This window comes from Oncorhynchus nerka, linkage group LG28, assembly GCF_034236695.1.
Source record: "Oncorhynchus nerka isolate Pitt River linkage group LG28, Oner_Uvic_2.0, whole genome shotgun sequence".
Taxonomy (NCBI): Eukaryota; Metazoa; Chordata; class Actinopteri; order Salmoniformes; family Salmonidae; genus Oncorhynchus; species Oncorhynchus nerka.
The window spans coordinates 64487633-64514593 of record NC_088423.1 but is presented as its reverse complement, the minus strand read 5'-3'; the positions used below and the strand labels follow the sequence as shown (position 1 = coordinate 64514593).

At 42.3% G+C, this 26961-nt stretch overlaps 1 protein-coding gene across 2 annotated transcripts in view; it reads right to left on the bottom strand.

Annotated features, from left to right (window-relative positions):
• The window catches only part of LOC115113535 (myosin light chain kinase 3-like), a 36489-nt gene that overhangs the window by 7739 nt on the left and 1789 nt on the right, over positions 1–26961 (bottom strand). Inside the window, exons 1-5 of one of the 2 annotated variants that reach the window (XM_029641305.2) lie at positions 13668–14454; positions 3648–3741; positions 1666–1951; positions 390–928; positions 102–207 (exon numbers count right to left, since the gene is read on the bottom strand). In XM_029641305.2, coding sequence (XP_029497165.1) covers positions 102–207; positions 390–928; positions 1666–1951; positions 3648–3741; positions 13668–14213 — 1571 coding nt within the window. In that variant the 5' untranslated portion in view covers positions 14214–14454. Of the gene's footprint in view, positions 1–101; positions 208–389; positions 929–1665; positions 1952–3647; positions 3742–13667; positions 14455–26961 lie in introns of those variants that run through there. The other variant, XM_029641306.2, reaches the window with a different exon arrangement.

Here is a 26961-nt window from a genome sequence, read left to right as displayed (position 1 = left end):
TTTGGGGGGGGGGGTAACAATAATGGGAATAATATATGCGACACCACAGTCTTATGTGTACAGTAAACACATTCTCGTTGCCCTTAAGAATTAGGACTCACCCTCCGAGAACCTCGTTAGGCTTTACAGCGTAATAAGAGCCCATCGGGACTTGCTTGGCACTCACAATGCGGTGCTCAAAGGGGGCGGGCAAGGGTGGGCAGTCATCTGGAAGAGAAGAGCACCGGAGCATGATTTATTATATGCTTGGTGGTATGGGTAATGATCTGTGGACCTATTGGAGGACTGACAGACCATGAGGAGCAAAATTCATACTGCATTTCACCCAGTAACATAGCGCTGTGCAATCCATATTGTGCTGAAATTGACATTGATATTGCCCTTCTCACCTATGACCAATAGTTGTGCATCCAGAGCTGCCCCCTGTGCAGTTGCTGTAGGGTTTTTAACAACTAAAGGGGGAGTTGGCTGAGGAATAACTGGTTCCGCAGAATCGTTCACTGTCTCAGACTCTGGTTGAGGTGGAACAGGTTTGTGCTGCTCTGTGGCCGACACAGGCTCAGGCTGGACCTGAGGGACCATCGTTACTGACTCTGGTTCCGGTTTGGTGACCACATCCAGTGGGCTTGTTAGCGCACTGCTGTATGGGGTTGGTGGTGTTATAATGATAACTGGCTCCTGAGGACTGACCGCAGCCTTTGTAAAGTCCTCTTCAGGGAAAGTGTCCTCCTTGGAAGGAAGAGGGAGACTTTCAGCGGCTTCCCCCGGGGGTTGCCCCGAGAGTTGCTCCGGCAGTTGCTCCTCAGTGGTGGAGGTAGGTGGCTGAGATGCAGTGGGTTCTGGATCTTGTGGAACCTCTGTCTCCTTGACTTTGACGTACTGACTGTCTAACTCACTCCCCACTGAAATCAAGGTCACATCAGGAGTCCTAGCAACACAGTAACATTACAAAACAGTCAATGTTTGAACAATGCACAGACCTACACTTTTTCTTCATTAATGAAACAGAATATACATGTAACTAATGAAAACAAGGTGACGGCAATATATTAGATTACATTTTAGATGGTGTTTATTAGTCACATATACAGGGATGCAGATGTAATTGCAGGGTACAGTGAAAATATTATGCTCCGGGTTCCAATACTGCAGGTCAAAATATGGATAGTAACAATAAAAGTTATAGGCTATGAGTAGAGATAGATGCTGATTCTCATGTTAAGCACCCCCCATTCTTGAAATACCACTTAGTAGGCATGTCAAAATTGGCAACAGAAGAACCCTTTGATGTTCTCTATTCCCTTCAGCATGTACCTCGTGTTGCTCACCCTACTCACCCTACTAGTGAGAGCCCACTGCCACTTGAAAACCTTTCACTAGAGACATGAAAAGGCAGCAGTGGGGTTTAGCTTGAGGATCATTTATCATATCCCCTCGTGCGTTCACATTTCTAGCTGAAAGTGTAGGTCAGCTAGTGCAAGTGCTTTGTTATCTCTTCGATGACAATTGACGTTAACTCAACAGCTCCACCTGTCACACTTTTCATAACCCTGTTGGGAGTAATGGTGCTGCTATTTGTTGACAAAAAAAGCACTTAAATAAAAAGAGAGATTGCCCTTTGGAATTCTGGTATTTTCTTTTGGTTATGAATCAGTGACAGCCTACCTCCTCAGTTCAGAAAGCACTTCGATGGTGACCTCCACCTGAGCTACGACCACATCAGAGGCGAAGGTCTGGACTCTGGTGGGCTCTCTGCTCTTTAAGGTGACCTCTTTGGGCTTGCGAGAGCCTTTACTATTGGTAGATGGGAATAAGGCCTCGTCGACTGCAGGGCCCTCTGTGAGAGCTTCTGATAACCTGCAGGGATCATGCTCAGGAGGATTTGGGACTTCCACTTCATGGTCTGTGGCCTTCGTTTCCTTTACAGGGAGTTCTACCACCGGCTTGTCACCTGTGGGGAGAACAGCAACAGACGTATGAGAAGGAGTTAGCTCAAGTAATCACTAATTTGCTTTTAAATTAACAGGTGTGCCTTGTTTGTTAAAGACCAAGTCCATATTATGGCAAGAACAGCTCAAATAAGCAAAGAGAAATGACAGTCCATCATTAGTATTAGACATGAAGGTCAGTAAATCCGGAAAATTCCAAGAACTTCAAGTGCAGTCGCAAAACCCATCAAGCGCTATGATGAAACTGGCTCTCATGAGGACCGCCACAGGAATGGAAGACCCAGAGTTACCTCTGCTGTTAAACAAATCAAAATATATGTTCAATTTTAGATTCATCAAAGTAGCCACCATTTGCCTTGACGACAGCTTTTCACACTATTGGCATTCTCTCAACCAGCTTCACGAGGAATGCTTTTCTAACCATCTTGAAGTAGTTCTCACATATATTGCACACTTGTTGGCTGTTTTTCTTCACTCTGCGGTCCAACTCATCCCAAACCATCTCAATTTGGTTGAGGTCGGGTGATTGTGGAGGCCAGGTCATCTGATGCAGCACTCCATCACTCTCCTTTATCGTCAAATAGCCCTTACACAGACTGGAGATGTGTTTTGGGTCATTGTCCTACTGAAAAACAAATGATAGTCCCACTAAGCGCTAACCAGATGGGATGGCGTATTGCTGCAGATTTATTCTAAATAAATCACGGAAAGTGTCACCAGCAAAGCACCCACACACAATCACACCTCCTCCTCCATGCTTCACGGTTGGAACCACACATGCAGATATCATCCGTTCAGCTACTCTGCGTCTCACAAAAACACGTCAGTTGGAATCAAAAATCTCAAATTTGAACTCATCAGACCAAAGGACAGATATCCACCGGTCTAATGTCTATTGCTCGTGTTTTTTGGCCCAAGCCAGTCTCTTCTTCTTATTGGTGACCTTTAGTAGTGGTTTCTTTGCAGAAATTGAACCATGAAGGCCTGATTCATGCAGTCTCCTCTGAACAGTTGATGTTGAGATGTGTCTGTTACTTGAACTCTGTGAAGCATGTTTTTGGGCCGCAATCTGAGGTGCAGTTAATTCCCGATTTCTGAGGCTGGTGACTCTAATGAACTTATCCTCTGCAGCAGAGGTAACTCTGGGTCTTCCTTTCCTGTGGCGGTCCTCATGAGAGCCAGTTTCATCATAGCGCTTGATGGTTTTTGCGACTGCACTTGAAGTTCTTGAAATTTTCCGGATTTACTGACCTTCATGTACAATAGTAATGATGGACTGTAATTTCTCTTTGCTTATTTGAGCTGTTTTTGCCATAATATGGACTTGGTCTTTAACAAACAAGGCACACCTGTTCATTTAAATGCATTCCAAATGCAAGCTGGTTGAGAGAATGCAAGAGTGTGAAAAGCTGTCATCAAGGCAAAGGGTTACTACTTTGAAGAATCTCAAATATAAAATATATTTGGATTAGTTTAACACTTTTATGGTTACTACATGATTCCATATGTGTTATGTCATAGTTTTGATGTCTTCACTATTATTCTACAATGTAGAAAATAGTAAAAAATAAAGAAAAACCCTAAACTTTTGACTGGTACTGTATAAATAATATTTGATTGATTAATTGATTGATTGAAAACAACTGATTTTTTTTTAAATCAATGCCAACCGATAACACAGAGACAAGTCCAGCTTACCTGTGGCGATTCGTAAGCCCTCCTCCTGGACCTGAGTCCCCTGGTCGCAAAGAGTGACTTTAGGCTTTATGCTGCTATCTTCTGATTTAGTTTTCTGAGGGAAGAGAACATCCTTCATATATATATTGTTCCTTACTACTTCCTCACAATCAGGTCTAACAATCATTCTACCACCAATGTGGTATAGTAGCTCAATTCCAGGAGTATGTATGATATCAAGTTTGAACAAGATAAACCACATATAGCAAACAGGATAAAAAAAAAACAAGTTAAAGGCTGAAATATCTGATCTAAATGTTTGTTCACATCCACTCATCACCACATTGCCAATAGTTCAGGCATGGACTTGAGGCATGGAGAATGATTGAGGCACGGTCTTTTTAGTATTAATGATGAACTAGTGTGACATATTTGAAATGACAACACATAACTGATAACAGATGCCTACTGGGCCGACTCAGCTGGACTCTGCTATTAGTTTACTCTAAGCCATGAGTAACTGGGAGATGCCAACAGGGGATCTGGCCTGGAAGTACACCGCAGGGTCATAGCATAGGTAGGCAACTGTGTTCGCATGGCATACCTTACTGGCTCTCATTAGAGTCCATCTGTCTGCCTAACGCGATCAGACTATTTACGAACACTGAATTAAACTACACTATCTCCACCCCCCCAAAAAAGATCTACGTTTCAATCTATTAATCAAATGTATTTTATAAAGCCCTTTTTACACCAGCAGTCACAAAGTTTTTTTGTGAGCCTCAAACCCTTAAGAGCAAGCAATGCAGAGGCATTAGCACAGTGGCTAGTAGCCCTTGACTGTCAGTTCCATTTCATGGCACAAAAGAGTCCTTGGACGAAGGCGTCTTATGTAAGGAGGATTTTTGTCCAGATCCGCGACCTTATCTTTCATATAATAATTTTCCAAAAGCAGAATCAAAGCAAATGTTATTTGTCACATACACATGGTTAGCAGATGTTAATGCGAGTGTAGTGAAATGCTTCTAGTTCCGACCATGCGAGGTTAAATTGATACTCACCTTTTTTGGGTTAGGGTTCCAACACGGCCATATTAGGTTAAAGTGCTTGTTTACCGAAAACAGACGGTAGACAGAGTGGACTACCTGTGCTAATTAGCTAGCTGCATCTTCGAACAGCTGTGTGTAAACGGAAGACAGACGCCACAAAACGTGTTGTCACTGAAAAATAATGTTGGCTGCAACTGTGTTAATACAGGTTAAAACAATGTGTATTTTGAAGTGATGTGAAAGTAGAGGATTTATATTTCTAGAACTTTACCAAAATAGAGACTTGATTCATGTTTAGATGGAGTATTTGGCTGTTTTGGATTCCAGAGCCAATTCGCCCTTTAAACAGAGCATGGAAAAGGACAAAGGAGTAAAGTTAGGCTCCTTTAGTCCAATATTGGGCTAAGTGGCTCCTCTTCTGGCTGTACCAGGTAGAGATCTAAGAGTACTTGTGTGGCCATTGAGGCCACATTGTTTTACAAGACTTATATTGGTGCTATATCTGAGTGTTTAACACCTTTTCTGTCTTCGGAGTTGGGTCATTTTAGGGGATTTGATTCTGAATTGGCCATCCCTGGCCTCAATGCATATGCATTGATTTTAAACTCACTCAATTGATCTCAAAGCCCACATGGCGAAAAGTGAAAATTCCTGTTAACTCCTCTTTGATTGATTTAATTCTTACTAACCCGCATAAATATTTGTCTAGCTGAGTATTTACACATGATATCAGTGATCATTGTCCCATAATATGTATTAGAGATACGAAACAGCAAAATACTCATTCTCATTTAATTAAGAAGACACATTTTAAAAAGTTTTCCCCTCAAGGATTTTTACAAGACATGTTCTACTCTGATTTAGCCACCGTCTCCTGTATGCCTAACCCTGAGTTGGTTCTAGAAAATGTATCCTCCAAATGTATTCCTCTGGCACAGTGGTTCGCAAACTTTTTATAGTCCAGTACCCCTTCAAACGTTCAACCTCCAGCTGCGTATCCCCTCTAGCACCAGGGTCAGTGCACTCTCAAATGTTGTTTTTTGCCATGATTGTAAGCCTGCCACACACACACTATACAAGACATTTTTTAAACTTAAGAATGAGCATGAGTTTTTGTCACAACCCGGCTCGTGGGAAGTGACAAAGAGGACCAGGGCACAAATAAATATATATTAAGCAATAATTTTGCTCTTTATTTAACTATATTACATATAAAACCTTATTTGTTCATCTAAAATTGTGAAAAACTCACCACAGGTTAATGAGAAGGGTGTGCTTGAAAGCATGCACTTAACTCCGCAATGTTGGGTTGTATTGGAGTGAGTCTCAGTCTTAAATCATTTTCCACACACAGTCTGTGCCTGTATTTATTTTTCATGCTAGTTAGAGCCTAGAATCCACTCTCAAAAAAGTACATGGTGTCTTAGTGTGATTTGCCAAGCTGAATGCTCTGAGAGCAGCCCAATCCAGAAATTTGGCAGTAGCTTCTGATTAAATTAAACTTTCACAGAACCGCTTGTTGCAATTTTGATAAGCCTCTCTTGTTCAGATATTTGTAAGTGGACTGAAGGCAGGGCATGAAAGGGATAATGAATCCAGTTGTTTGTGTCGTCCATTCCGGGAAAGTACCTGCGTAATTGCGTACCCAACTCACTCAGGTGCTTCGCTATATCACATTTGACATTGTTTGTAAGCTTGAGTTCATTTGCACACAAATAATCATACAGTGATGGAAAGACCTGTGTGTTGTCCTTGTTAATGCAGACAGAGAAGAGCTCCAACTTCTTAATCATAGCCTCAATTTTGTCCCACACATTGAATATAGTTGTGGAGAGTCCCTGTAATCCTAGATTCAGATCATTCAGGCGAGAAAGAAACATCACCCTGATAGGCCAGTGATGTGAGAAACTCATCATCATGCAAGAAGCCAGACAAGTGAAAATTATGGCTAGTAAAGAAAACTTTAAACTCGTCTCTCAATTTAAAAAACATGTCAATACTTTGTCCCTTGATAACCAGCGCATTTCTGTATGTTGTAAAAGCGTTACATGATCGCTGCCCGTATCGTTGCATATTGCAGAAAATACACGAGAGTTCAAAGGCCTTGCTTTAACAAAGTTAACCATTTTCACTGTAGTGTCCAAAATGTATTTCAAGCTGTCGGGCATTCCCTTGGCAGCAAGAGCCTCTCGGTGGATGCTGCAGTGTACCCAAGTGGCGTCGGGAGCAACTCCACAATGTCTCCCAGTCATGGCATTTGCGCCATCAGTACAGATACCAACATGAGCAGCAGCTACGTTTGTCTACATACGGACCGTTAGTGGAATTCCCGTGAGAGAGTAACGGTTAATGCGATTGGATGTTAATTATTTGACTAGGCTACCTGTATTTGACATTGTGTTGTTATTTCGCTGAACACAAGATGGTTTAATTTTATTTTTGGCAGTGAAACGATGCTACTCGGGCAAGAAAAAAAACTAAAATATAAATGGGCTGTTTGAAAATGTGAAGAAGATTTTTTAAAACATTTTTACAATTTTAAAATTTTATTTTTTTAAATGTGAATCACGTTTTTATTTGGCGTACCCCCGACGGCATTGCGCGTACCACCCCCAGTTTGGGAATACCTGTTCTGGAAGATAAACATGCCCCTTTTAAACAATTCAGATTCAAAGATAGCTCAGAAGAAAACCAAGAGTTAGATCTATCTAAGCTCATTCAGGTGAGAAATCAGGCCTGGGACAACGGAAGGAAAACTGACTCTGTAGTGGACTGGCAATCTTTAAGGCAATTGATAAACAGATACTATCTCGATTAAGAAAGTTTAGTCAAGCTACTTTCTAAGCTCTATCTCTAACTCTGCTGGTGATCATTTTTGGAAAACAGTAAATGCTATGAAGTGTACAAATTCCTCTTCATCCCTGCCTAAACAAGTTCTGTCTGACTCTGGCATCATAACTGTGAAGAATGGGATAAATTATGCTTTTAGTGCTAATTTTTATCTTGACAGGATTTTTATTTTAGAGAAATGGTGGTTTAACTGACCCTGGTCAGTCAATCTACTGCTCTTCCCTTTGCCAGCCTCTAGCTCCACTGAGGCTGATATGCTTGATCCATTTTTACTGCAGCTCTCTGCCGCCTTGATAGCTGAATAATTAACCCAGATTTTTTACTGGACTGTTATATCTGGTACTATCCCCAAGGTTTGGAAGACAGCCCATGTACTCCCCCTTCACAAAGGTGACCTTATTTCGAAACGTTCTTGCCCAGCTAAAATATCAGCTAAGATCATTCTTATCTTTGAAATGCATTCTAAATGTACATCAGTCAGGTTTTATACCCAGTCATGATGTGGTTAACTGTATGGATAAAAGGCAACATTGTGCTGTCCTCTTCATTGACCTGTCAAAGGCTTTCGATACTGTTGTTCACTCACTGCTAATTCAGAGGCTTTCTTCAATTGGCCTAGACCAGGCTGCATGTAACTGGTTAATAAATGACTTGACAGATAGAACTCAATGTGAATCTACTGGTGGTGTTAAATCAGGATAATATGAAAGGTGTCCCGCATGGTTCTGGGCCCTGTATTTTTTACTGTTTCCATTAACAATATTGACCTGTCTGTAAAAAATTGTAACCTGCACTTGTATGCCTATGATACTTTTGTGTATGCTTTTGCCCCCATGGTTGACCAGGCTCTACCTGAACTACAGGCTGCATTCCTTGTATTACAGAAAAACTTTATTGCCCTGAAATTAGCATTGCAGGTAAAACTAAGTATATATTGTTTACATTTACGTCATTTAGCAGACACACGACTTACAGTAGTGAGTACATACTTTTTTTTGTGCCTCCCCCCCATGGGAATCAAACCCACAACCCAGGCATTGCAAATGTCATTCTCTACCATCTGAACCACACAGGAGGATGGATACTCACTGGAGTCTAGAGCATAAAAAATAACGATTTAAGCATATGCACTTTTGATCGTGTCCCGGCTTATACATATCTGGGCATCTGGATAGATGAAAAGCTGTCTTTTAAAAAGCATATTTACCAGTTAAAAATGGGCTTCTATAGAAATAGACCCTGGCTCTTGCTAATTAGTAGAAAGCAGATTATTCAGTCGATGTTCAGCCGTTAGATGCAGTTTATCATTACAGGCAACAGTTTTAGTGCTCATCACTGCATTCTCTACCAGAAAGTTGGTTGGACTTCTTTGATATTGCATAGGTTGATACATTGCTATGTCTTAATTTATAAAGCCCTTTTACAAAAAGTCCCACTGTGGCTAACATCTTTACTAAACTTTAGACGTGCGAATTAACACATCCGGTCTCCGGGATGGTTAACTCTGGAAATGCCTTTGGTCTCTACTGAGTTAGGTAAATCAGCTTTTAGTTTTCTTGCACCTTATTTGTGGATCAATCTTCAAAATGTTCTTTAAATGTAACGTTTGGATGCCTCTAGGAGAATTCAGAAAGCTGATTGAGGACCTTATTACTGATGAATGTGTTTGTTTTCTATCACCATGTTATTATCAAGATCGGGTTTTGTATGCAGCCTGTTAGGATTTGGGCTAAATCAACTGATGCTGATGTAATTGTGTTTTCTGAAACCTGGCTCAGCAAGTCTGTTTTTGATAAGGATATTTGCATACGTGGTTACAATGTTTATCGCACTGATTGGGTTAAGAAAGGTGGGGGTGTGGCTATATATGTAAAAATCTAAATTCCCTGTAAGTGTGGCAAAGTCTGAAACTATTTGTAAACAGTTGTAATTTCTTGCTTCGAATATTGAGGTTTCAAAGGGTCTCTCTATAACTGTGATTGGCTGTTATAGACCCCCCTCTGCTCTCTATAACTGTGATTGGCTGTTATAGACCCCCCTCTGCTCTCTATAACTGTGATTGGCTGTTATAGACCCCCCTCTGCTCTCTATAACTGTGATTGGCTGTTATAGACCCCCCTCTGCTCTCTATAACTGTGATTGGCTGTTATAGACCCCCCTCTGCTCTCTATAACTGTGATTGGCTGTTATAGACCCCCCTCTGCTCTCTATAACTGTGATTGGCTGTTATAGACCCCCCTCTACTCTCTATAACTGTGATTGGCTGTTATAGACCCCCCTCTGCTCTCTATAACTGTGATTGGCTGTTATAGACCCCCCTCTGCTCTCGGTGATGCATTTTCTTCTTTGACGCACCTCATGTCTAAACTTCTTTACAGTGAAATGATCTCAACTGGTGTTGGTTAAAGCCGGTGTCTGATGATTTAACAATGTTTTGTAATTCTATGAATCTTACCCAGTTGAGTAACTCACCCACTCGCCCAAATCTTAAATGCCCAGAAAAATCTACCCTGATTGATTTGATATTGACAAATGTTCCACATAAATATTCTGCGGTTGGTGTTTTTTGTAATGATTTAAGTGACCATTGTGCTGTTGTTGCTGTTAGAAATACTAAGGTTCCAAAAACCATCCCACGTTTTATTCGTAAGACAAATTTGAAGTGTTTTAATGAGCAGGCTTTCTTTCATGATTTTTTTTATTTTGACTGGAGCAAGATTGAGTTTATCCCTGATGTGGAAACTGCCTGGAAATTCTTTCATGATGGTTTTTCCCAAATAGTAAACAAACATGCCCCATTCCGCAGGTTCAGGGTTAAAGGGCGGGATAATCCATGGTTTTCTTCTGAGCTGTCTTGTATTATTCACAACCGTAATCTAGCCTGGGCTAAAGCAAGGAAATCATGTTCTGATGCTGATTGGCTTATTTTTAGGCAGTTACGAAAAACAAGTGTTCTTTTCTTCTCAGGAAGGCCAAGTCTGAATATTTTATGTCTGTTACCACTGATAACCTGAATGACCCTAGAAAGTTTTAGAAGGCTATTGAGTTTATGTCTGGTAACAGTAATGTTAATGAATTACCGTCATGTGTTTTGAAGGACTCTGTTGCTATATATGACAAAACTGAAATGCTGAATTGTTTCAATGAGCACTTTGTATCATCTGCTAGGCTGTTTGATTCAGTGTCCTCTGTCTCTGTACAACCCTGTGTGGATGAACCAGTGAGAGCTGGTCAAACTTTTATCTTTCTGCCATTCTCAGTGCAGGTGGTACATAAAGCCCTGAACTCCTTAGATCAGAGAAAGCCTGCAGGTCCTGATCTTTTGGATCCCTGCTTTTTAAATCTGGCAGCTGATTTCATAGCTGAACCATTTACATCTCTGTTCAATCTAACCCTAGAATGTAATGAAATTCCAAAGATCTGGAAATCAGCATTTGTCCTACCACTTTTAAAAGGGGGAGATACAAATCTTTTAAATAATTATAGGCCAATCTCAAAGCTGTCACCCCTGGTGAAAGTGAAAATACTTGAAACCCTTGTAAGTGAACAGCTAAAAGAGTTTTTATTTACTAACTCTATTTTATCAATGTACCAATCAGGCTTCAGGAAGAAGCATTGCACAATTACAGCAACCATGAAGGTTATAAATTATATCACTGAAGCGATTGACAAAAAACAGCACGGTGTCTCACTTTTTATTGATCTCTCTAAGGCTTTTGATACAGTTGATCATGCTATACTAAGGCAGAGATTGTCAAGTGTAGGTCTTTCGGAGCATGCAGTTGCATGGTTTGCTAACTATCTGTCTGATAGAACTCAGTGCACTCAATTTGATGGGCTTATGTCTGTTAAATTGTCTGTCTTGAATGGTGTGCCCCAAGGCTCTGTACTTGGTCCTCTCTTATTCACTATTTCTATAAATGATTTAGACAAAAATGTCCAAAATGCACAACTTCATTTTTATGCTGATGATACTGTTATTTACTGTTGTGCCTCGTCTCTTACAAAAGCTTTCCAGAACATGCAAACTGCTTTTTATACTGTTCAACATACCTTGTGTCAATTGAAGCTTATCCTCAATATTGACAAAACTAAACTAATGGTGTTTTCTAATGCAAGAAATAGACCTCTGAACCTTTCACATATTACTACCTGTCAGGGCAAGGAGATTGAGGTTGTAACCTCATATAAATATCTTGGAATTTTAATTGATGACGGCCTCTCTTTTAAATTGCATATTCAACAACTTACAAAAAAATTGAAGCTGAAATTGGGATTTTATTTTAGGAATAAGGCCTGTTTTTCTTTTGAAGCCAGAAGGAGGCTAGTATCAGCTACATTTATGCCTTTACTAGACTATAGGGATATTTTATATATGAATGCTTCCGCTCAGTGTTTGAGATCAATTGACACTCTTTACCATGGCACTTTGAGATGTATTTTAAACTGCAAAACCCTTACGCACCACTGCACTTTGTATACCAGGGTTGGTTGTCCTTCTCTAGTCACTCGTAGGCTCAGTCACTGGTATACTTTTATTTACAAAGCCATTTTGGGTTTACTACCTTTTTATTTGTGCATTTTTATTGTTCAGAAATGTGGTGGGTACTCTCTTCGTTCGCTGGACTTTATCCTGCTAACTGTTCCAAATGTCCGAACTGAATTTGGTAAAAGGGCTTTTATGTACTCTGCGCCATCGTCTTGGAACACCTTACAAAATACTTTTAAACTGGAAGAACTTGTCCCGATTGGTGTTTTTAAATCACTGATGAAGGATTTTGAAGCTGATTCCCTGACCTGTCAATATTTTTAATTAGCTGTTTTATACTCTTGTGAATTCAATGGTTTTTACTAGATTACTTGTAGTTTTTCATGTTGTCTGTCTGTAATTTTTTTGTAATGACTTGGTGCTGCCTATCTTGGCCAGGGCGCTCATGAAAAAGAGTTTAATCTCAATGAGCCCTTCCTGGTTAAATAAAGGTTAAATAAATAAATAAAATAAAAATGATTTTTGCTTGCATTTTGTATTTATATTTTGTAGTGTGTATTTTCTGTAATTTCTATAATTCAGTACACATCTGTAAAAGAGACCTTGGTCTCAGTACGACTCCCTTATAAAATAAAGGTTCAATATATAAATAGAGATCCTATTGAATTACTATTCTAATTCCTAATTCTATATTCAAATGAATAGATGACCAGCATTTCCTTCCATCTGCCTTCTAATAGCTTGTTAGTAGGCTACTTTATGTTGTAGCAAACATTAGTATTTAATGTCAAGATTATCAAGATGCCAGTGATGAGATTCTTCATACATTATAATCCAGATTATTTACCCTAAATTGTCATGAGTTTGGGGGAAAAGCATACAGTCAGTGGGACAAATCCCTCTCACTTCATTTTCACTTTGGATTTTATGCTAGCAAACAGCCTTATCTTGACAGTAACACGACTGAAACAGCTCACATTGTTTCCCAACAGCTGGAGAAACATTTTAGAGACAGTCAGACAGTGACACAGGTCGCCAGGTTCAGTGACTTTGCACAAGGCTACTCTGTAGCAACACTTTGCACTGGGGATTTCAACTGACATTTTGCTGGACAAACGCCCACCTTCAACTTACACTTCCTCATTATGTTAGGTCATGCCCTATGAAAATAGCAATGACCATTTACGAAGAGTTAACATTTAACAAAGATGCTGTTATCCAAGTCAAATCACCAACATTGAAATCCTTTCCCCACAAGCCCAAAGAATGGATTTGTAATTTTCAAAGAGAAATCGTTCCCCTTATTTTACACCACATCATGTGGTGAACTAAACAGGATGAAAATGGCATATCTGTACTGCAAATGATGAACTAATTTGACCTCATGTCTCAATTTGAATGAGAAGTATTTAAAAGTGTGAGAACAAAACAATGATAGTGTACACTGTACACTATACAGAATGCACTGCGTTCTTTACAATGATTAAATTAAGTGGGTAAGGGTGAACCGGAGAGTCATGGTTCACAAAATAAATGAAAGCAGATGTTAATACCATAACTCAAAATAACTCAAACATTTTTAAACACCTAAGGACATCACATTTAATGAAATGGCAAAGATGTGCCAGCCTGCTTCAGGATGACCTCACTGACCTCCTCCTCCGCTTGGATGTACATTAGGCCCTGTTTCCTCCAGGGTACGATGCCTTTCAAGATGAACTCCACTATCTTGGAGCTTCGGAAGACTTCCCCCACGTATCCCCAGAGCTTGTCCATGGCCGAAACCGAGCTCTCTATTCCCTCAATCTTTTCCCGTTGCCATTTACCCTCCTGCTGCAGGTTCTTCAGCAGCGCCACGGTCTCCCCACACAGTACCTTGACCTCCGAGAACAAAGAAGGGTCCCCTCCACCTCCACGAGAGCCCCTGTCCCTGTCCTTTCTGAGCTGGGCCAGGTCCTTCTCCAGCGTCCCCATGCCCTGGCACACCATGTCCAGCCTTCTGAGGACCTCTGTCTGGCTGCAGGCTATCTGCTCCACCTTCACCTCCAGCTGATTCAGCTTGACCTCCATGCCTCCCAGGCTGTTCAGCAGGCTGTTTGTTGGCTTTTTCATTGCTCCAGAAGGGGCCCCAGCATTGTCCAATTTACCCCCCTCGTACATCTTGGCAATGCAGGAGGCCAATGTCTCTGGTTTACTCATAGTTCCAAGAAATTCCACACAGCGGGGAACAAGTGTCAGGTGAGACAACGGAAGCTGTGCTAATCCACCTTGCTCCAAGCTGCATTGGATCTATTTTAGTTGAAGCTCCCGAGGTGTTGTTGTTCCTCTCCCATACAGGCAGCTCTTTCGGACCCTGTTGTCTGTATGTGCCAGAGACATGCCACCACTTAAATAAACACCAACTCTTCGCTATCTTATCTTTCCACTTGTCTCCCCCCTCCCCTCTCTCTACCTCTCTGTCCTAAAGTTTTTATATAGTAGCCACTGCCAAAATTCCAATGGCCGCTTGACGTCACCAAAACATTTAAATTCAACCTCAGAAGATGCTATTGACTGGTGTGCATGCACGGAATGACCTTTTGATTATGGCCTTTTGCCAGTATTAAGAGAGAGATGTTGTGAGCTTTGAAAAGGGTGTTGTTTTAAAATGTTGACCCATTGTCATGTTGCCGACCCATTGGGATGTACAGGTTATTTGTTTGCTTGTTTGCTTGTTTGTTTGTATATGTTTTAGTGTGTTTACTGGTGCTGATAGAGTGAAGTGAACCATTGGTGGATCTAAAGGTTCTGGTCCGCCCAGCACAGCTTCTCTGATTGGGCGACTGTACCCCATCATCGCTCAAAGGAACGTGACTTGACATTGGCTGACACCTCCCTTTAAAAATAAACCTCTGTAGACAGAGGAATGATGATGAAGTGCAAGCAGGAATCTAAGTAGTTGCCCTCTCCCTCTGGTCCAGGGTAGGGGAGACTGGGGTTGGTTGTCTCGTGGGTTGGTTGTCACAGTGCTTGTTACTCCCAATCTAGAGTGTGCTGTGTAATAATTTTAAGATTCAAATGTGTGAATTCTTTGAAAGAACTCATCCGCCTTGTCAATTCATGTCAGCGTGACAAAACATCGAGGTGAGTGGAATGTATGTGTTTCTCACAGATAAAATAAAAAACATAAAGTGTGTCTTGTTATTTTAGTTTATAAATGTTTGAATTATGGGATTATACATGAAAAATTATGTTTATCAAAAAGAGGAAAAGGAGAGCTATTCCAAACCTATTTCTGAGTTGCTAAGTCAAGCCATGTGGTAACTAGCATTGGTGGGGTAGGTTGTCACTATTAACTCCATTGTAACCATACTGTTCAGGGACATTGCCACTGCCAGTATACAATATATCCCAAGCTATTTTGTGCTGTTGCTATAAAGACATCCCTTCCCAGTAAAAACGAACAACTTTGGCCGACATATCAAAATGCGTTGGGAATATGTAGTGTGGAGAGCGTGTGCAGATTGGGAAGACGTCACCGAGACATCAGAATAGAATGTTGATGCCTGGCCGACGTATAAACGACGTAGAACTCTAGAATTTAGAATGTAGAATGTGAGACGTCTTGCTAATTAGCAAACGATGTCTAAACTGCATCTTCCCAATGCATCACGTATACATCTGTTGGACAGAGGTGTCTGTGCTATCTGGGAGTGTTGTCTCTCTCACACACATCTTTTTTTTATTTCACACACCCACACATGTACACATGCGCATGCACACACACATATAAGAATTTCACAGTTGTATTCGGCGCAAGTGACAAATAAACTTTGATTTGATATACAAAATAAAACGTCATACGTTATTCTCAAGGTATAAAATGCTGAATTCTGTTAGGAATATCGTTCTATCAAAGAAAAGCTATTTATAAGACTGTGTGCTATATTGCGTTATTTCCTATTACAAAAAGAATAAGCTACAAGCAAACATTGTGACAACCCTGTGATGGGGCTGGTTGTCACAAGTGGGCAGAGTGTGTTTGATGGCGTATAACTTAATGTTGGAATAAAATATGAGAATAAAAAGAGTCCCTATTACCACCCAAGACCGTTGTCTTTCTTTTAATGTTGAAAAGAGTCTTGTAAGAGTCCCTACCGTCTCCCCTACTGTCCCATTGGATGGGAATGCTTTCTTGGAACATCCTGGCATTTTGTACTGCATGGGTCTTTCCCATCTCCCAGTTATTAGTAAAGTATTCAGGTATTGCAAATACTGTTTGTTGATTAAACTATTATTGAAAAGACAGCTCTATGACAAATGGACCTCAATGATGCAATCTGTGATTTTCAAAGATTCAACAAGCTAGACCTTAATAAAATATGTTTAGGCTAACATGCTCAGCTGTTGACAAATGAGCTCTAGAAAACAATTTGAAAGCTAAATCCTCCTGGCAAATATGTGTTTATGGCCATTTCTGAGAAGACAAACGTGTTGTCTCCTAATTCAGTTATCATACATTCTGAGGATACTGCATGTCTTCATCCCAGCGCTGTGAATAGTGATAAGATGATTTGCTGAAATGATGGGTCCCTGTCTCCTGGTCCGGAGAGCAGAGGATGGCCCATAGAACCATCCATATGCAGCTGTAACACCGCCAAGTAGTAGACTTGAGTCCCTTGACCCAGTCTAATGGGCAGAATGTAAACTGGGTTCTTTATTTATAAAGCTCTTCCCAAGGAGACTATAGGCTAGCTCTCTGCCTTGGGCCTATGCCTGGAACCATCCCACTGAAATGTAACCACATTATGCAATGGAGTGGCAATGGAAATCTCTGGTAGGATGCTGGCCCGCAAAATAAATGTGCCTCCGCTGTGGTTTTCCACTGGGGGTGTGCCGCTCAGCAGCTCTGAACCATCATAACAACTCTATTTACCACCCCATAACCCAGGGCAGGCTAGTTAGCTAGCATCCTAGCATATCAGAAAGTAATCGTTGGCAGTAGCAGCGCTCCTAAATTAATGTCTACTCCCCCAAATCTACTCCCCCACAACATTTAAAATATAGGCCGTGTCACGTCTACTCCCGCTCCCCCCCTCCGGCGTTCGACGTCGCCGTTATACTAATCACCGGTCCTGGGATCCATCGTTACATACACCTGGCATCAATCATTACACGCACCTGCATATCATCATGAGGCACACATGGACTCCATTACCTCACTTATTACCTCCCCTCTATCTGTCACTCCCTTATGTTCCTTCCCCAGTCAGTATTGATCCTGTGTTTAATGCGTAGACGCTGCTGTTAAGTTGGCTCGTTCCATGTTTGATGTTTTATTAAACGTTTCACCTGCACCTGCTTCTCGACTCTCAGCATCTCCATTACAGAATACTGACTCCAACAATGGAAGGAGCAGGAAAACAGAATATCTCCCAGACGGTCGACAAGCAGGGATACCTTCTACATCAATACCATGACCAACTGGCACAACTAGGGATGGCTATGGAAGAGGTTCTTTGCAGTGTGCAACGTCTCGAACATACCCGGGAGGCGTTGCCGTCAACTAGCGGAGGATACTCTACAACCAGTCGAGCCAGCACAACAGCCCATTCAGCAACCCACTCAGGTCAGCGATGCCTGTTTGTCCCTCACGGATAAATATGACGGCTCCCCATCTAAATGCCCGTGGCTTCCTACTTTAGTGCTCCGTCTACTTAACACACCAGATGGGAGCCCCCACCACCGAGAGGTCCAAGGTTACCACGGTTATTTATCTGTTGACTGGGCATGCGTTGGAATGGGCCACGGCCGTCTGGGAGAGAGGAGAGGAGGAGCTAGATTCATATGAGGGGTTCATGGCTCTGTTAAAATGTATCTTTGATCATCCCTCGGAGGGCAGAAAGGGGGCAGGGGACCAGACGGCTGCAGAGTACGCGCACACCTACCTTCCATCCGCCTGGATAACTTACTTCAGGAATGTAGGTACTCTCATCGCTTCTCTCCCTCCCTCCCTCCCTCCCTCCCTCCCTCCCTCCCTCCCTCCCTCCGTGAACACTCTGGATCAGAGCCTGAACCCATGAAGGTAGGGGGTGCCACGCCTCACCGCGGTGGAGCGATGCAGGACGAGACAGCTGGGGCTCTGTCTGTATTGTGGTCAAGGGAGGGCACCAGCTCCAGCGGTGTCCGGCACTTCCTAATCCAGGATCCACAAGAGCAGAGGGACGGTCACATGATCTTCCACCTCCTGGGGCAGGAGTGAGTATCCCATCTTAATCACTTTCTGCTAAACTCTTTTGGTGTCCATCACACTAGTTGACTGTCCCTCGTGTACTGTGTCTACAGTGTTAGTGGATTCTGGTGCCACGGGGAACTTTATTGACCAGGTCCTTGCCTCCTCTCTTAACATTATCTCATACCCGCTCGCGTCTCTTTTCCCGGTTCAAGCCCTCCATAATCGGCCACTAGGATCCGGAACCATCACACACAACCACTCACCCTCACTGTGGAGTCAATTCATCAGGAGAACATCCCCTTCATCACCAGTGCACCAGTTCACATGATCACCACCTTGGCCTCCCTTGGCTTCAAGGTCAAGGATGAGACTCACAGACTGGTCACCCGAATTCCAGAGGACCTGCTTCCCCATCCCCTGTGGTTCACATCGGTTGAGAGTCATGTGGTTGCCCTTCAGCCCAATATCTCGGAGGTATACCAGGACCTGCGGAAGGTATTCTACAAGACCAGCGCCACCTGTCTTCCTCCTCATCACCCCTGGGACAGTGTTATCAACATGCTGGCAGGGTCTACGCCTCTGCATCTACCCTCTGTCGGTGGCTGAGACCCAGGCCATGGACGATTACATGCAAGAGGCGCGCCAACGAGGTTTCATCCTTACGTCCACTTCTCCTGCATCGGCTAGTTTCTTCTTTGTGGCCAAGAAGGATGGAAGGTTACATCCATGTATTGATTACAGAGGACTCAATGAAATCACCACAAAGTACCGTTACCCTCTCCCGTTGATGCCGGCAGCCATCGAACAGCTCCGCGCAGCATGGTTCTTTACCAAACTGGACCTGCAGAGTGCATATAATCTCACCCGCATCTGGGAGAGGGGTGAATGGAAGACTGTGTTTAGCACGATGTCTGGCCACTACGAGTAATTGGTGAATCCATTTGGCTTAGCCAATGCTCCGTCAGTGTTCCAGGCATTCATTAACGAGATGTTCAGGGACATGCTCGGACGCGAGGTGGTCGTGTATATTGATGACATCCTGGTCTGCTCAGCTACTCTGTAGGATCACATCACTCATGTCGAGCAGTTCTGGAACACCTTCTGGCTAACCACCATTTCATCAAGGCTGGGCGGCAGGTAGCCTAGTGGTTAGAGCATTAGGCCAGTAACCAAAAGGTTGCTAGATCGAATCCCAGAGCTGACAAGGTTCAAATCTGTTGTTCTGCCCCTGAACAAGACAGTTAACCCACTGTTCCTAGGCTGTCATTGTAAATAAGAATTTCTTCTTAACTGACTTGCCTGGTTAAAACATTTTTTTTTAAGGCTGAGATGTGCTAATTTCAAGGCAGTTTCCTTCTTAGCTTAGGCTACTAAATCAGCATGCAGGGAATGAGGATGGCCGACAAGAAGGTAGATGCGGTCAGGTCATGGCCAGTCCCAACCACAAAAAAAGGGATTTTCCAACTTCTACTGCCATTTCATCAGGAACTTCAGCTCCGTCCCCGCCCCTCTCACCTCTCTTCTCAAGGTTGGTCCCCGTATGTTGGTGTGGAGCCCAGCAGCCGACGAGGCCATCTGTCTACTCAAGGGACGTTTCACCTCCGCCCCATTGCTCAGACTGTCACGTCCTGACCTTAGTTCCTTTTTTATGTCTCTATTTTGGTTTGGTCAGGGCATGAGTTGGGGTGGGCATTCTATGTTTTGTTCTATGTGTTTGGCCTGGTATGGTTCCCAATCAGAGGTAGCTGTCAATCGTTGTCTCTGATTGAGAACCATACTTAGGTAACCTGTTCCCACCTGTGGTTGTGGGTAGTTGTTTTCTGTCTCTGCACCAGACAGAACTGTTTCGTGTTGGTCTATTTTTGTTATTTTGTCTTAGTGTTCTGAGTTAAAATAAATATTAACATGGACACTTACCACGCTGCGTTTTGGTCCGATCTTGACTACTCTTCATCAGATAAAGAGGATCGTTACACAAACACCCAGGTCCCATGATATCCTTTGTGGTTGAGGTAAACGCTTCAGAGGTGGGCGTGGGGGCAGTTCTGTCTCAATGACAGGGTAATCTACAGAAATTGTATCCATGTGCATATTACTCAAAGAAACTGTCCCCTGCAGAGAGGAATTACAACGTCTGTGATGTTGGCATTAGAGGAGTGGAGACACTGGCTGGAGGGCACCAAGGAACCATTCATCATCCCAACCGACCATCGGAACCTGGAATACATACTGACAATGAGGAGGCTGAATCTGCGCCAAGCAAAGTGGGCCCTTTTCTTCACAAGGTTCGACTTCACGCAGACCTATCGCCCAGGTTAAAAAAACACCAAAACCGATGCCCTGTCCCTACGATTCGGCAGAGGGTCCTGTCCAGAATGCACCTATAATCACCTTACAGACCGACTGTTGCTGGGAAGCAGGGCCATGCGAAGACCTTTTGGGGGCATGTGCTGAAACAAAAAAAGGTCACCCTTCCACCCCAAAAAAATCCCTACAATCATGGTCATGTACTCATTGAGCAATTATTAGGCAACTTTGATGATTTAGTTACTGTATATAATATAAAAGCAATAGATGGTCACATCTTAATGGCAAATTAAATGACACAAATAAATAACCCTTAGTCTGAAAGTAATTTATTATTTCATCTATAATAACTCTGTAGTCATTTAGCACAGATCTATTATATTTATTGCTTTGCTTAACCCTTTACACTCGTGGAAACTGGGGGACAAATTGAAATCTTTCTAACAAAATAACTCTAAAAAGTCATGGTAGCAATTGAACGAGAACACGTTGGATCTTATGGGTAAATTATCAGACCAAATGTGAGGACACAACAGTTCACCTGACACAAGACTGAATCCAAACAACAACAAATGCTCAAAAGTTGCCCAATTAACGTGAGTGATTTCGAAACGGCTGTCAAATGTAGAATGATTGTCAGTCAAAACCCATACAGAGCTGCGAAGCGGAGACCCTGAGCTCTGACATCATGTATAGAATGTTACTGTACAGCCACTGCCTTCCAATTTGGGGGCTTATCAATGACCAAATCTGTCATTCCGACTACTTTAACAATGATTTGTGGGCAGTGGGTTCAGAACAACAGAAAATATTTGAAACATTTTGGGGGGAAATTATAGGGGTGGGAGAGTATGTTCTCGGCAAAAGGTAGAGTCCTATCTGTGCACATGCCTGCCGGGAGGAACCATTACACATCAGACACACGGACAGTTTCCTTCATTTGCACAGCTGGTGTGGTACCACTCGAGTTACAAAACACACGTTCACTTGTATTTAATGTCTGTAACAGTGTCCGTAACAATAGCAGTAAAATAAACATGGCTCCTGGCAGTCACTAATAAAATCACAGAGTGGAAGAACATCAGACAAAGGAAGTAAAGGAGACCCAACTAACTGGACACCGAAGCTGTCTGTAGGAATACCATTGGCTCTTTGTATTGAACAGGGTTAACCTGGTGTATTTTCCCTCTGAAATGAAAACGTGACACAAAAGCTACCTCCCTGACACAACAACGTTTCACACCTGTGAGGTCACTGGAGAGGGTATTCTGGGTTTCTTCCGTTCCTCTCCATCTAACCCTGTCTAACCATACCCCATTAAAGCCTATTGTCTACCAAAAGAGAGAACATATGAAAACAGTCTGACTGAACGCCTCTGTAGATAGTTTCCATTCTTCTGGTTAGTGTTTACGGGGGCAGTTCCATGTTACGTGACCACATACTGTGAGGTGGGGTGAAGAAGAATTGGGGGTGGAGGTTAGTGGGAGGTTTGCCGTAAACGCAATATAATCTAATTATATCTTTCCTGACAGGTGTGCACCTCTCTAAAGTGTACACAGCATGGAACATTCTGGAGTGCATGTCCTGCTAACAGTATTGTGTGCGTGGGAAATTCTCTGGATTTGTATTAATATCTGACTGGTATTCCTGATTCATCAGAACAAGTGTTTGATGCATCTAAGTGTGCGTGGCAAGGTGTTTGCCTAGTGGGACTAGTTAGTGCTGTTGGCAGACCAGAGGAATCAGTATTTTGATCTGTTTGCAGAGCTAGTGATGGAACGTTTTTGCTGTACCTAATTCTCATCTTTCTCCATGACCCCTGACATTAACATGATACAGTGTACAGTTGAAGTCGGAAGTTTACATACACTTAGGTTGGAGTCATTAAAACTCATTTTTCAACCACTCCACAAATTTCTTGTTAACAAATCTATAGTTTTGACAAGTCGGTTAGGACATCTACTATGTGCATGACACAAGTAATTGAAATAAAAAACCATAAACACCATGGGACCACGCAGCCGTCATACCGCTCAGGAAGGAGACGTGTTCTGTCTCCTAGAGATGAACCTACTTTGGTGTGAAAAGTACAAATCAATCCCAGAACAACAGCAAAAGACCTTGAGAAGATGCTGGAGGAAACAGATACCTATGTCGATAACCTGAAAGACCGCTCAGCAAGGAAGAAGCCACTGCTCCAAAACCACCATGAAAAAAAGCCAGATTATGGATTGCAACTGCACATGGGGACAAAAATCGTACTTTTTGGAGAAATGTCCTCTGGTCTGATGAAACAAAAATAGAACTGTTTGGCCATAATGCCCATGTTTGTTTGGAGGGAAAAGGGGAGGCTTGCAAGCCAAAGAACACCATTCCAACCGTGAAGCACGGGGGTGGCAGCATCATGTTGTGGGGGTGCTTTGCTGCAGGAGGAACTGGTGCACTTCACAAAATAGATGGCATCATGAGGTAGGAAAATGATGTGGATATATTGAAGCAACATCTCAAGACATCAGTCAGGAAGTTAAAGCTTGGTCGCAAATGGGTCTTCCAAATGGACAATGACCCCAAGCATACTTCCAAAGTTGTGGTAAAATGGCTTAAGGACAACAAAGTCAAGGTATTGGTGTGGCCATCACAAAGCCCTGACCTCAATCCTTTAGAACATTTGTGGGCAGAACTGAAGAAGCGTGTGCGAGCAAGGAGGCGTACAAACCTGACTCAGTTACACCAGCTCTGTCAGGAGGAATGGGCCAAAATTCACCCAACTTATTGTGGGAAGCTTGTGGAAGGCTACCCGAAACGTTTGACCCAAGTTAAACAATATAAAGGCAATGCTACCAAATACAAATTGAGTGTATGTGTAATAGGTTTGGTTATGTTTCCACTTGCCTCTAAAGAAATGTGTATTTAATGTTCAAGCATTCTTATTGGTTGGTTCAACTCTGATGACAATAAGGTGTGTTGTGATTGGCCCCACTTGCAGATAGGGGGAGATCGCGACCGTCAGGTCTTCCCAGTATGAAAATGTGATGCAGGGGGTAGGTCACGTTCTGATATTATATTTTATATTTTACAATGTGTACAAGTTTGCTGGACGTTACTCATTTATACATGTGTGGGTATATGGTACCTGTTAGGGATTGAAGGGCTTTCTGGGATGTGCTTTGGCATATGATTGCTGTAAATAAGTGTGTTAGCTAGCATACACTGATGTAATGGTCACATAAGCCCACTGCTAACACAGTTGTCTTCATGCTACAGATTTAGCCATCGACAGCCATCAATATTGTTAAGCCCTGCACAACAAACGTGCTGTTTCCCATTTAACAACAGGTATTTACACGTTACATTTTGTATTGTATTTTGTGCAGACTTCTAGGGGAAAAACAGGTTGGTCTTAACATGAACCTGTTTATCCACTTGTCCTTCAGACAAGGAGGTGACTGAACATGTTGTGTTGTGTTGTTTACAAAATATAATGCATTGTTATTCCCATACCATTATTACAGAGAATCAGACAAATGATGCTACCCTCTGCCTATTGGCTACTTGGCTTATTCAAGCCTGTCTCAAAATACAACACGGACCCTTTAAAACAAAACAAAAAAGCTCTTTTACCTGACTCACTTTTCAAAGATGTCTAGAAATATACACATTTTGTGCTCTTGTAGGAAGTAATCACTCCCCTATTGCTGACTACAAATGATCTAATTCACTAACTAGCAAAGGATATTACCAAAATGTGCACACGTGGCTACATGCTGCTCTCGCTTTGATTTCAAAACAAGTGCATCTAATCATGATCACTCATGCTGTAAACACAGTCCAGTTCAAAGTAAACGGCACAGACCCATATATGGCAAAGGTCTATTTGCATATAGGCCTACTGCAACTCTGATTGGTTATGGCGCACTGGTAAAGTGTAGAGTCCTGCATGTCAATGTAATATAATCTTACTCGATGCATTCTGTCTAAAAAAACAAGTATTGCATAGTTCTCTTTCTTTTTCTATATGTTGCATTGAAAGTGGCTGATATTGCGTTGATTCGACCACAATTGAACAGTAAAGGGAAACGTTGAAAGTATTAATAGGGAAAACTCTAGACCAGTGGTCCTCAACCTTTTCGGTGTCAAGATCACTTTCTGAGTCAAAATGCATGCCGAGATCTCCCGCTCAGATTTCTTTTAAACAATACTTAAAAAACATAAGCCTATGCAACATTAACCAATTAAAAACAGTACTGTGGCAATCAGGTTTGTGCAGTAAACCATATATTATCACCGCATATTGGCTTTGCTTGAATTGCCCTGTCAATGCATTGTTGTTCGGGACATTTTTTGAAATTATATTTCAAAATTTGAAGTAGGCTATATGAGCATACATGTTATAGATCCGTTGTCGTATTACTTGTGAGGCACCGCCCAGTGGGCATACATTTAACTAATTAGCTTTTTCTTTTTACTTTACTGGGCCGATGGTGCCTGCATCTATGGTCAGTCTCAGTGGAGAGAGAGAGCAGCAGACTGATGGTCCGCCTCTCAACATCCCCTCCGCTCTCCCTGTCCTCCACTGACACTCACCAAAAAAGGGACACCATCTTCCAGTTGATGGCAAAACTCGAGTCGCATGGCATTATTTCTGCCTCATGCACAGATGCATATTGTTACTTTTATGAACAGAGAATGTGAAATATTCCTATTAAAAAAGACCCAAGCAGCTAATAATGACAACAACGCCAGCCTATCGATACACTTTCCTACTCATTGATTACTGCTGCAATGCTTGTTGTAGCGCTGAATGGAAATAGGAAGAAATAAAGCACATTTCATGGCTTACAGAGTGTTGACAGGGCTGAGTAAGAACTTAAACATCAACTCACTTATAAAAACAGCAGATCTTTGCTGTATTCGTTGGCAGACTCTCTCTAGTCATGGTTTTACATTTTTTTGAAATCTCACAGTATCAATTTCGCTGAAGCTTCATTTGATGCCTGCTATGTTACTGCAGACACGGTAATCGGAGCCATCCGATTGGCCAGTGGAAGACCTATAGTACACTTCATTTGCTGTCTGAGCCCGCCGGGAAGCCAGAGTTTGTACATTAAGACACATAAAATCTTTCAAAATGGCAACGGTTCGCCTACCCAGGCGCAGGGCTGATGAATCGGGTGCACCTACCGTAACCCATATACACATATTTTTTATTTTACAGTTATTTTACCAGGTAAATTGACTGAGAACACATTCTCATTTACAGCAACGACCTGGGGAATAGTTACAGGGGATAAGGAGGGGGGATGAATGGGCCAATTGTAAACTGGGGATGATTATGTTGCCATGATTGGGAATTTAGCCAGGACACCAGGGTTAACATTATCGTATGATAAGAGCCATGGGATCTTTAGTGACCACAGAGAGTTAAGACACCCGTTTAACATCCCATCCGAAAGACAGCACCTTACACAGGGCAATGTCCTCAATCACTGCCCTGGGGCATTGGGATCTTTTTTTTAGACCAGAGGTTTAAAATTCAGGGATTCAGGGATTCAAATTCAGGGATTCAGAGTTTCCAATTCAGGGACTGACCAGGACCAACCCTGCTTAGCTTCAGAAGCAAGCCAGCAGTGGAATGCAGGGTGGTATGCTGCTGGCCCGAGATTAATAAAAAGAAAATAGGAACACAAGGATTTATTGACTAGGAGTGACTTGAAGATTGCGATTGAGAGGTTGGTGACCACTGCTCGAGAAAATTGTTCAATCTTGTGTGGTGCTTCTCTCCATTGGCTGATATTTCTTCTGCTTGGGTCCCAGAGGTGTTGTGTGGCAGTCTCGGGGCTACTGTGCACCCGCACAGTTTAAAGGGAATGTTGCTCATAAATCACTCAACAAGTACAGCTTCCCAGAGGATAATAGGGACTTGTGTATGTTCTTAAGCCAGCTGCCAGAGTTAAAGCTATGGATAATACACCAATGGCGGTTGGTGCCGTTTAAGATGAGGGAGGACAAATCTATTGTTTTTATGAGCATGGACAAATTTTTATTACAGCATATTGAATGACTGTCATTCATATTCCTTTCACCCAGCTCAATATAACATCGATAGGTTTAGGATAGTGCATGATAGTCGAATTTTCCCTATACCCATCGTTTGGTTTCTACAACCTAGCCTATGAATTAATGTTTACATTGTAGGTACATAGGTCGAGAGAAAAATGTGAGTAATCGAGGTGACAGACATTGACACATTCAATACCGCCTTGCACACTCTTGCCTACATCTAGCTAATCTAGGGTCTATTCATTAGTCCAACAGTTGCAAACGAGAGTTTCTAATGGACAAATTCAGGTATGTTTATCCCTGTTTCGATCTGTTTGTTTCCATTCAAGAAATGTTTTTCAACAGAATTGGAGGAATGATCCCACA